Here is a 12,731-nt window from a genome sequence, read left to right as displayed (position 1 = left end):
GCATCTGAAAACCGTACCTCAATTCCGAAATCACCATTTTATTTGTCTCACAGCAGCCAATGTAACTGTCTTCCTTGTTTGACAAAATACTCATCTGGTGCTTAGACAGAGATGATTTAAAACCAAACATTTCTCTTTTTAACTGCAAGTTTAAAAACAAACATATATAAACTTACAATATCTATGATACAATTTATTTATTTATTTATTTATGGCTGCGTTGGGTCTTCATTGCTGCACGCGGGCTTTCTCTAGTTGTATTGAGCAGGGGCTACTCTTTGTTGAGGTGAGGGGGCTTCTCATTTGTGGTGGCTTCCCTTGTTGCGGAGCATGGGCTCTAGGCATATGGGCTTCAGTAGTTGTGGTGTGCGGGCTCAGCAGTTGTGGCTCGCAGGCTCTAGAGCCCAGGCTCAGTAGTTGTGGCGCACAGGCTTAGTTGCTCCACGGCATGTGGGATCTTCCCGGGCCAGGGATCAAACCTGTGTCCCCTGCACTGGCAGGCAGATTCTTAACCTCTGTGCCACCAGGGAAGTCCGATACAATTATTTTTTATGTAAGTTTGAAAAATTGTGTGAATTTAATAGAAACAATCTAACAGCCATCAACAGAATGTATAAATTCATTATGAAATATTAACATAATGGGAAAACTACAATAGTTAAAATAAATCTGCATTATATAAATCATTATGGAGACATCACATGACACTGAGTGAAAAACAAAAGAGGCACATATTGTACTTTCAAAAATGCACTGAACTATATATATATTTTTTTCCGGATACATCTGTATGTGGCAATATTTAAAATATGGGCAAGAAGGATACATATGAATTTCAAAATAGTGGCTACCTCTGAGGAGAGAGGGAGAGAATGGGGATCTAATGAAGTACATACTGAGGCTTTATTTCCCTATAAATTTTTATTCTAAAAATGTCTGAAGTAGATATCACAATATGTTTCCCAGATTTAGCAAATGTGCTATATTGGTCTCTTTATGTATTCTGTATGTTCTGAATAATAATTTTAAAAATTAGTTGTGAAAAGGGGCAAGGTAAGCACTTAATGACTACTACCTTCAAACTATAACAAAATCACACTTTTTAGAAATAGACAAATTCACATTTCTAAACCATGTTATATGGGATCAAGCATATATTATCACACCACTTTCAGAATCACATATCAAGTAATTCTTGATACTGAGTCAAAGGAAGTATCAATTTAAAATGAATGCTACCTGCATTTGATTACTATCAAATTTCAAAAGCAAACAGTACATTAGAAATCTAAGCAAACAGGGACTTCCCTGGTGGTCCAGTGGTTAAGACTCCACATTTCCACTGTAGCGGGCACGGGTTTGATCCCTGGCCTGGGAACAAAGATCCCACGTGCCATGTGGCCAAAAAAAAAAAAAAAAAAAATTAAAAAAAACAATCTAAGCAAATAATCAGCATCCCAGGAAAGTAGATATTGCAGGGGGATGGGAACCAAGAATGGTATGTTCTGCTTTTAACTCTGCCACTAGCTAGCTGGACAAATTATTTACTTCCTTGGGTACACTTCTTCACCAATTCAATAAAATGATAATACTGAATTAGATGATTACTAAGGTCCCTTTCAGCTTCATAATTCCATGACAGTTTAAAATTGGTAAAAGTCTACCAGCCATCCATATGTGAAACCAATCATGACACATTTATCTTATCTTTATCTTATCTCCTGATTTCACCTTTACTTTGCACCTATGAATAACAAATTTCTGACACAAGTATACTTACTTTCTTCCTAATCTCACTTATAAATATGGTCATACATATAACTCATAGAGAAAAGGTGGCCAGATGCTACCATAAAAACAATTTAATATTCTGTACCATTCTAAGAGTATATGAAAAATTGCTCAACATGGTCAACAGGGAAATGGAAATTAAAACCACAATGTGATACCAGGTAATACTCATTAAGATGGCTACAATCAAAAAGACAGACAATAACAACTGTTGGCTAAGATGTAGAGAAACAGAAATCCTCACATTTTGCTGGTGAGAATGTAAAATGGTACAGCCACTTTGCAAAAGTTTGGCATAAATTTACCACATGACTCAGCAATTCTACTTCTAGGTATCTACTCAAGAGAAATGTGTGGACAGAGACTTGTAAGCAAATATTCATAACAGCATCATTCATAATAGTTCAAAAGTGGAAACAACCGAAATATACATCTACTGGTGAATGAATAAATAAAATGTGGCATATCCATACAAAGGAATAATATTAAACAATAGAAAGAAATGAAATACTGATATATATCACAATGAAAGATCCTCAAAAACATTAAGAAAACGTAAGACCATATATTGTACAATTCATTTATATGAAATGTCCAGAAAAGACAAATCTCCATAGGCAGAAAGTAGATTAGTGATTCCCTAGGAGTGGGGATGGGTACAGGGACTGATTATAAATGGGCACAAGGGACCTTTGGGGGATAGAAGTGTTTGAAAACTGGATTGTGGTGATTGTTCCAGAATCTGTAAATTTACTAAAAATCATTGAACAGTACACTTAAAATGGGTGAACGCTGTGGTATATAAATGTTCCTTTAAAACTGTTGTTTTAAAAAATTCTGTGCCATTCTTATACATGGCATCTGAGAGATTGAGAAAGGATGGAATAGTAGAAAGGTAAGTTCAGAAAAAAGGATTAGATAGAAAAGAACTGATGACTGAAAGCAGACGTGAGGAAAAAAATAGAAGGTAATAAAGCAACTACGAAATTATGATCTCTTATAAAGTACTTGGGTAAAATTTTCCTTGTCACACATACTTACTGGCAACTGGGACATAATTTTTTCCAAACTTCTCAGTTCCACCCTTGAACTTTCTATTTCTTGCTGACACAAATCCAGTCTCTCATTCTGTGTTGCAATACGAACTTTTAATTCTCGGTTTTCATTCATCACAGAAAATTTTTCTCTAAGTATTTCGTCTTTATCCTCTAACTCACTCTCTAGCTTAAGAATACTTTGTCTAGATTCAGTTAGTTGTGCCATGACTTCTGAATTTTTCACTGCCATGATCCTTAATTTTTCTTTTCCATTATTATTTTCTTCTTTTAACTGCCTATGAAGAAAAAAGCATAAAAATGAAAATAAAACATACATTTACTTTCAATAATCATATTTAGTTAATCTCGCTTTTTAAATATTTTAAAGCTTAATTCTGAAATAATAATACTTGCTCACATTTACTGAGTGCCTACCTTCTGCATGCTAGGCACTCACAACTTTAAGTGGCTAGCACTATTGTTACTCCCTGCTTACGGATGGAGGAAAACAAGGCAACGAAAGGTTATGAAACTTGCCCAGTGTCTCACAGTAAGTAGTTGAGCAGAATAATCCCATTACCTTGGAGGTATTTCTGCTCCCTTTTAAAAAGTGTATGACAGGAGAGTTAGCTCCAAAATCCTGACACAATGTTTTGCAGCATCAAGAAAGTTTTAGATAGTATAAGGAAAAAAATCACAAACTATTTATTAGCCACAACTCTAAAAGATAAAATCTAATTAACCATTAACAGATTACTATGCAGCGTTTTTAAACCTATATGTGTATACCTATAAAAACATGTCAAACATTAGAACAATCTACTGTTTAGAACTGTTATTGTATTTCATCAGTTCCCTTTATCACATTTTTAACATCTCTGAAATGAGGTTACACTAGGTGATGCTTCATGATTTGAAGAATACATATTTTACTAGCTAATGTGGTCACACTACAAGGACACTACATCTGTGTTAATTTTTTCTAAATATATTCAAAGCAAATATGTTGATCACATTACTCTATATTTACAAGTATACTAACATCAACACATGTTTTATTCATTTAAAATCCTAAATTTACAAGTAGAAAACAATTTCAGTCATGGACGCCTATCTTTCTACATTATTTAAGCCCATAATTACAGAATTCAAAATATTCTATTTTTAAATGTTTCAGTTTTTTCTCTATTTCCACACAAAAATCCTTTTTTTACAATAGGATACTGTACCTTAATTTCTCCTTCAGAATTTCAAGTTCACTTTTATATAGACCACACTCTTCCTGTAGCCTTTTATTTTCTTTTTCACAGTTAATCAGATTTTTCTCTAATATTGCTTCTTCAGCTTGAACCTAAAACAATAATTTGTTTTCAGTGGATGCACTAATGTGGTCATAAGTTTTAGGTATTTCAAATTAAAATGTAGTGATTTCGGAAATAAGCAGGAGAGTGGAGTAAGTACTCCACAAGTTTAAGTCCCCAGCCTTGTAGTGAAAGGAGCAAAATGAACTTCCAGCAACAAAGAACAGGGAGGGGGGAATGCTACCACCTGTCCAGAAATGGTTAAGAGCCTACAAGAAAGGAACAACAGCATGATTACCTGAAAGCAGAATTGTTCTGCTCTATGTAGACAAGGCAAGCAACTCATGTAGAGATGCTGCATCAAGTTACTAAAGGCTAACTTTAGTGTAAATGTTCCAGAGAAGTAATTTTTGAAATTTTAGCCACAGAATACTCCCAAGGAAATCACAGCCCCAAATTTAAAACAGATAAAAGTCAAGCATCCAGGTTTGAGCAGTGGAAATGGAGGACTGGACAGATCTGCCCCACTTCCTTTGTTATATCTATCTAACTATAGGGCTCTGCTGAGCAGTTTGAAATTTATAATCCTAAATTAGGAGTATGAAAAAAATCATCTCTTAAATTTTCCTCTCTTTCCTCTATAAAGTCCTCCCTTCTCTAGGAGGATATTCTCCCTACTAAGTATTCTACCTCCCAGTCCAGATTACCTTATTAAAAATCCCTTCTACAATATTTCTTTCTCACGGGGACCTTTACCAAGGCTTTCAAAACAGTGATCTTATTAATTCACACTTAAGACGTCAGTATCTAATGGGATCTTAAATTTTTCTTATTTTTAATATTTCTTCTATCCTTCTACCTTTCTTCGAACAGAATTTGTAAATATTAAGGATATAAAGAATTTATATTAATTAAGGATATAAAGAATTTATCTTAAGGTCCAACATGTGGCCTCCCTCCAAACAGGTTTATTATCATGTGGTATTACTTGAAGATATTCAATGAATGTAATTAAGCCACTATATTACTATGTAGAACCTATTCAAGGAACCTTCCCTCTGAAAGGCAGAAGTGAGTCTCTCTCAGGGTGTTATGTCTAAGGAGACCAATTAAAGGCTACATAATCTACTCTGCCTTCATTTTCACTGAGGTGATAGGAACAAATTTCCTGCTTTTACTTCTATAGCTCTAAACTGCTCACTCACCCCATCTTTCTCTACATTTTGTCCCTTGTCTCCACTCTTTTCCTTCTCTGGATAAGAAAGTTTCTGCTCATTATAAGAAGATGGTAAATATTATACTTAACTAATAATTATAAATTCTTTATTTCAATGATTTTATTATGAATGAGATCATAAAAATTACTCCCCACTTTAACCATATATAAAGATATTCTATTTATGTCTATATTTTCAGAATGTGGATGGTAATACAAAACACTGAATTTGCAAAACTGCCTCTTACCTTTTCCAGTTTTTCAGCCATCTTTTCTTCATAATGTTGGAAAGCTTTACTTAGCTCTTCAGCATTATATAGTGCTTCATTCCTTTGTTGTTCAGCTCTAGAATTTAACGAGATAATTAATAAAAGAATGCTCTGTACTTGTGTATGTAAGTTCCAAAATAACCTATATTTAATTATAAGGAATAACTAGAGAGAAGCAGATTTTTCGGTGTTAAAAAAGAGTATAAGCCTTAAAATGGCAAAATGAAAAATGAAGACTAGACTACAATAATTTCCTATGATATCTATATGAAAAATAATATAGAACATAAAATACTTATAAACTTTGAAACATACAGACATTCTTATGTGTTGGCAATTTTTTCTCTGTCTGGAAAAGACAGATTAGGGAAGTTGCCTGAGGCTATATGATAAATTTTCAAAGATCAGGTATTACAGAATCAATCCACTGTCTAGTATACTAAAAATACTCAGTAGGGCTTCCCTGGTGGCGCAGTGGTTGAGAGTCTGCCTGCCGATGCAGGGGACACGGGTTTGTGCCCCGGTCCGGAAAGATCCCACATACCGCGGAGTGGCTGGGCCCGTGAGCCATGGCCGCTGAGCCTGTGCGTCCGGAGCCTGCTCCGCAATGGGAGAGGCCACAACATTGAGAGGCCCACATACTGCAAATTAAAAAAAAAAAAAAAAAGTACTCAGTAGATCCTGTGATCTTTGAAAAGGCCAAGTAAATTTTCAAAAAAGATATAAAATCTGAACAACAAAATCCAACCACTACCAAGCAAGCCCAACCATTCTGTCTCACCTCTTAGTTCATCCTGACCTTTCTTCATACCTCTCACAGTGAATTGAGACTACTAGGCTGGAACTTGGTCAATTTCATATCCACATCTAAAAATTTTTCTATATTTAAACTTATTTTCATCACATTATTTTGAAGTTAGTGACTCTTCTCTTATCCAAGGTGAATTCCTTTATCTATACTCTGGATCTTAGTTCTTCCCTTTCAGGACTCTTCTGTATTTTCAGTCTCTTCTCTATTGGCTTACAAATTCAAGTGAAAGTATCTCTTATTTCCTGAATATATGGGGTTCTTAAATTTGGACAGCAACTGTGGATATCAGAGATGTTTGTCTGGTTCCAAGTTTCAAATAAAAAAGAGTTTAAACAATAAGGGATTTATTTGAAAATCTACGAGAATATATTCCATTCCTTAGTTGGCATAGCTGGAATTCAGAGAGCAAAGGATACCTGTTCTTTTCACTTTTTATTTTTTAAATGGTCCATACTTTTGACCAGATTTAATAGCTTTATTTATTTATTTTTATTTTTTGGCTGTGTTGGGTCTTTGTTGCTGTGTGCAGGCTTTCTCTAGATGCAGCGAGCGGGGGTTATTCCTCGTTTCAGTGCGCGGGCTTCTCATTGCGGTGGCTTCTCTTGTTGCGGAGCATGGGCTCTAGGCGCACAGTAGTTGTGGCACTTGGGCTCAGTAGTTGTGGCTTGCAGGCTCTAGAGTGCAGGCTCAGTAGTTGTGGCTTGCAGGCTCTAGAGTGCAGGCTCAGTAGTTGTGGCTCATGGGCTTAGTTGCTCCACAGCATGTGGGATCTTCCCAGACCAGGGCTCAAACCCGTGTCCCCTGCATTGGCAGGCGGATCCTTAACCACTGTGCCACCAGGGAAGTCCTACCACCAATATTTATAAAAAGGTCATAATATTTTCAGCCACACAGAAAAGAATGGATAAATATATACATGTACTCCCAACCCAACTTTTGTGAATCTTAACTCTTTGCTATTTTTGTTTCATGTAGCCTTTTTATTTTAAGCAAACAAAACGTTATAGACATTACAGAGTTGAGGTCCCTGTTCACCTCCAAATCCTATTCCCCTGACTTCTTCCACAGAGGTAACCCTAGTGTGACTTTGTTTTATTATCATCATACATTTTGTACATTCACATGTTGACCAAAATATCCACAAACAATACATCATAGTTCATCCACTGTAAGAGGCACATTGTTTTCACATTTTTAACATCTCTAAAATTATCATGTATTTTACGATTGATGGTATACCATAGTTTCATGATATTTTTTCTTAGTGATTACTAAAATAATGGTACACCTTAAAATCTGTGGAATCTTACATTCAATGAAATATCGTAATCTTCTGTCACGGTATTCAATTCATTGGGCCCTAGAGCCACAGTGTTTGGGTTCAAATTCTACCTCTACCACTTTCTAAATGGGTGACCTTAACTTCTCTCTAATTCAGTTTCTTCATCTATAAAATGAGGATATTATCAAACTCTTATGATAGTGTGAGGAATAAATAAGTTATATACCTAAAGCACTTAGAAAAGTGTTTACACATAATAAATGCTCAGTGAGTTACTACAATACCATCAAATTTAAAACTTTTGCCAATCTAATAGTATGACATGTTTGTAGCTTTACAACCTCACTGTAGTTTTAATTTACATTTTTGATGACAGTGAGGTTAAGCAACTTTCATGTTTCATTGGATATTTGAGTTTCCTGTCCTTTACCTCTACAGATTCTTTGTCTTTTATTATTGGATATCTCCCCCCAACCCTGCCTTTTCTTATTGATTTGTGAGAGTTCTTTACAAATTCCGGATATTAATCTTTGTGAATTATATTACTTGCAAATATTTCCCCAACATTAGTCTTGTCTTTTTCACTTTTTATTTGATGAGTTTTATAAACAAAAGGGTTTTTATTTTAATGGACTTAAAATTTAGCAATCTTTTCCTGTAATATTCATGCTTTTTTGCTCTCATTTTAAAACATTCTTCCCTACCATGAGACAACACATAAACTATTCTCATATAAAACATTCTTCCCGGGGCTTCCCTGGTGGCGCAGTGGTTGAGAGTCCGCCTGCCGATGCAGGGGACGCGGGTTCGTGCCCCTGTCCGGGAGGATCCCACATGCCGCGGAGCGGCTGGGCCCTTGAGCCATGGCCGCTGAGCCTCCGCAGCCGGAGCCTGTGCTCCGCAACGGGAGAGACCACAACAGTGAGAGGCCCGCATACCACAAAAAACAAAAAACAAAAAACAAAAAACATTCTTCCCTACCATGAGACAACACAGAAACTATTCTCATGTATTTTCTCTAAAAGTTTTACTTTTCACAATTGGGCCTTTAATCCATCTAGAATTTTTTTTTTAATGCAGGTATAGTATGAGGCAGGAATCTAATTTAATTTTTTAATCAATAATTAATTCTCCCAGAATTATTTTTTGAAGTTTTTTTTTCAATATTTATTTATTTATTTAGGCTGCACCGGGTCTTAGTTGCAGCATGTGGGATCTTCGTAGCTGCATGTGGGATCTTTCAGTTGCAGCATGCAGACTTCTTAGTTGCAGCATGCACTCTTAGTTGTGGCATGGAAACTCCTTAGTTGTAGCATGCATGCAGGATCTAGTTCCCCGATCAGGGATCGAACCTGGGCCCCCTGCATTGGGAGAGCAGAGTCTTACCCACTGGAACCCCAGGGAAGTCCTCCTGAAGTATTTGTTTTTAAAATTAAGTCAGTACACCCTTAATGTGGATTCACCACTTTTTGATATTTTGCCACCATTGCTTTATGTCTCTCACTTGAGAGATTTTTTTTGCACTGAACTATATATCCTAGAGTAACTAGTAATATAACCACAAGTTAGTAATATAACCACAAGTAACTATCAAATTTAAGAAATCTAAAATTGATACAATATTACTAATACACAATTCATATATAAATTTTATTAATTATTCCAATAATTTCTTTATGGAATTTTCCTTCTTCTGATCCAGAGTCACTTACTGCTTTTAGTTATCATGTCTCTTTAGTCTCCTTAATCTGGAACATCTTCTCAGCTTTTCTCAGTCTTTCATGACAGTGACATTTTTGAAGAATAAACAGTTGTTTTACAGAAGACCAAGCTGAGCTTGTCTGATGTTTCCTCATGATTAGTTTCAGGCTATTCATTCTCAAGAGGCATACCACATAAATGGTGTTGTACCCTTCTCACTATATCACATATGAAACACATGATGTCAGTTTGTCCAGCACCTTAATTATTGATTCTTCCATCCTTTGCCCTGATTTGTAACGCCACCTGTTACATTATGAAGATTCCACTGTATGCATGTTTGCTTAAGAGTCTCTGTTCTGTACCACTGATTTTTTTGTTTATTCCTATACCAATATCACATTGACTTAATTAGTATAACTTTAGAAGTCTTGTTATCTATAGACATGTTCTCTACCTTGGTCTACAGCTTCAAAAGTGCCTTGTTTGTTCTTGGACATTGGTTCTTCCACGTGATTTTTAGGGTCAGTTCATTAAGTTCTACCAAAAATTTTGTTGGGATATCGATTGGAATTGTACTGAATGCATAAACTATTTTGGGAAAAACTGACACCTTTACGTTAGGTTCCCTTCCAGAAAAACGGTATACATCTCATTAGTTACATCTTCTCTTAAGGCTTTCAAAGAAGCTTTATTATTTTCTCCATTGTATTAAGTATGTCTTTTTAGTCTGATATTTTGACATCTGGGGCATTACTGACCCTAGGAAGACTGGCCCTTCCAGGGCTAGCCAATTCTCAGAGATTAATAAACTTTGCACATGGGAGTGTACCTTTCATACACAAACTAAGCAATCCAGAGCCCACTCCCCATTCCTCTATCTGGCTCTTACACACCGGGCTAATATTCTCCTGTCCTAATCACCCCAGGACCAGGTACTAGACCACTCAGGACAGTCTTACACTTCTGCCCATTGAGATTATTCATACTAGCCAATCCGAAGGCTGAACACCCTACCTCAACCATTTCTTCCCACAGAAACCACAGTAAAACCTCCTGTTCATATTTTCTTCCCAACTCCCTCTGCCTTCTGAACAACCCTGATACTTCCCTGTGTGGTCCCTCTACATGACATGTCATGTCTCCTATTTCTAGTAATCTGTGAGTATAAAAACTTCTTCATTTATGACATCCATTTCCATGCCTATCTTGCCATACCTGATTAAAACAAATCCTGAGTACATTTTTAAACCTCCATTAAGATTGTACCTATCTTCTGTAGATTTTTTCAGATTTAACTTATAGTTATTTTATTTTAATTTTTTATTGAGTGAAGTGCTCACATCTTAAGTGAATGAATTTGTACATATGTATGTACCCACATAACTACTATCCAGATCAAATATAGAACATTTCCAGCACTCAAAAGGCTCCCTTGTGCACCCTCCCAGTCAATACTCTTCACCTAAAAAGGTAAACACTATTTGGACTTTTAACACCATATATTAATTTTGCTTATTCTTGATTTCTTAAGGAAATAGACAGTATTCTTTTGCATCTGGCTTCCTTTGCTTAACATCTGTAGTATCTGTCCCTGTTGTTAAAGAACTATAGTTGCTTTTTCACTGATGCATACATTTCAGAATACGAATGAATATATTTATTAATTCTGTTGTTGATGAACACTTAGCAATTATTAATAAAGCTACTTTGAGCATCCTTGTACATGTCTTTTGATAGATACAGGTCTTCATTTCTGTTGGAGTAGATGCTGGATCATAGGGTGACTTACATTTAGGTTTAGTAGATACTGACAAACAGTTTTCCAAAGTGGTTCTACCAATTTATACTCCTACTATAAATATATTTGAATTCCAGTTGCTCTACAAATTCAAAACTTGATATTGTGAGTCTTTTTCATTTTAGCCACCATGTGCCATAGTGGGACTGTTCCTTTCGTCATCATCATTTTGATTATTTTTTTTTTTGTGGGGAAATTTCTAATGATTGATTCAATACCTTTAATGGCTAAACAACTATTAAGGTTTTCAATTTATTTAAAACATTCATTTATTTACTTATTTATTTGGCTGCACCGGGTCTTAGTTGTGGCACGCGGGATCTTTGTTGTCACATGTGGAATCTTTACTTGCAGCATGTGGGGGTCTTTAGTTGTGTCATGTGGGATCTTTAGTTGGGGCATGCAAACTCTTAGTTGCGGCATGTGGTATCTAGTTCCCTGACCAGGGATCAAACCGGATCCCCTGCATTGGGAGCGCAGAGTCTTAGCCACTGGACCACCAGGGAAATCCCCAAGATTTTCAATTTATGCTTAAGTTAGTTTTGTTAAACTTAACTTTGTTGGGAAATCATTTATTTAGTCTAAGTTTTCAAATGTATTATCTTAAAACGGTTCATAGTACTTAGTCTTATTTCTTAAATCATAGCTAAATCTGTAACTTAGGAGTTCCTTTTCAATTCCAATATTGGTTTTTATGCCTTTTCTCTTAGATTAATCTTGTCTGATGCCCATTACCTTGGTCACTGTGAAAAGAACCAGATTTAGGTTTGGGGGATTCTCTATTGCTTCTTTGTTTTCTATTTCACCCTTATCTTTATTATTTAATCACTTCTATATTTCTTTTGGCCCTCTCACTGTTGTGGCCTCTCCCGTTGCGGAGCACAGGCTCCAGACGCGCAGGCTCAGAGGCCATGGATCACGGGCCTAGCCGCACCGTGGCATGGGGGATCTTCCCAGACTGGGGCACAAACCCGCATCCCCTGCATTGGCAGGCGGACTCTAAACCACTGCGCCACCAGGGAAGCCCCTATTTTTCTTTTGATCAAGCTCTTTATGTCCTTTTCCTGACTACATAAATTGAATGTTTTAGCTCATTCACATACTAATTTTATTATTTTTTAAAATAAATTTATTTATTTTTATTTATTTATCTTTGGCTGTGTTGGGTCTCTGTCGCTGTGTGCAGGTTTTCTCTAGTTGCGGCGAGTGGGCTTCTCATTGTGGTGGCTTCTCTTGCTGCAGAGCACAGGCTCTAGGTGTGCGAGCTTCAGTAGTTGTGGCACGTGGGCTCGGTAGTTGTGGCTTGCGGGCTCTAGAGTGCAGGCTCAGTAGTTGTGGCACACAGGCTTAGCTGCTCTGTGGTATGTGGGATCTTCCCGGACCAGGGATTGAACCCAGGTCCCCTGCATTGGCAGGTGGATTCTTAACCACTGTGTCACCAGGGAAGTCCCTCACATACTAATTTTAATACACGCACAGGAGACTAAAAATTTTCTTCTGAGAATATCTTTGGCTGCAGCAC

General features: G+C 36.4%; 1 protein-coding gene across 9 annotated transcripts in view; it reads right to left on the bottom strand.

Annotated features, from left to right (window-relative positions):
* Positions 1–12,731, bottom strand: part of CCDC18 (coiled-coil domain containing 18) — a 135,100-nt gene that overhangs the window by 106,957 nt on the left and 15,412 nt on the right. For all 9 annotated transcript variants that reach the window (XR_010940947.1, XM_067726920.1, XM_067726922.1 and 6 more), the window contains exons 8-11: positions 5,594–5,690; positions 4,058–4,179; positions 2,833–3,124; positions 18–142 (exon numbers count right to left, since the gene is read on the bottom strand). Coding sequence is in view for 8 of the 9 variants with exons in the window: in XM_067726920.1 (XP_067583021.1) it covers positions 18–142; positions 2,833–3,124; positions 4,058–4,179; positions 5,594–5,690 (636 nt within the window). In the remaining variant the exon portion in view is untranslated. The remainder of the gene's footprint in view (positions 1–17; positions 143–2,832; positions 3,125–4,057; positions 4,180–5,593; positions 5,691–12,731) is intronic.

Source organism: Pseudorca crassidens, chromosome 2, assembly GCF_039906515.1.
Source record: "Pseudorca crassidens isolate mPseCra1 chromosome 2, mPseCra1.hap1, whole genome shotgun sequence".
NCBI classification, from domain to species: Eukaryota; Metazoa; Chordata; class Mammalia; order Artiodactyla; family Delphinidae; genus Pseudorca; species Pseudorca crassidens.
The sequence above is the reverse complement of the archived record's forward strand: the minus strand, read 5'-3'. Positions and strand labels throughout refer to the sequence as shown.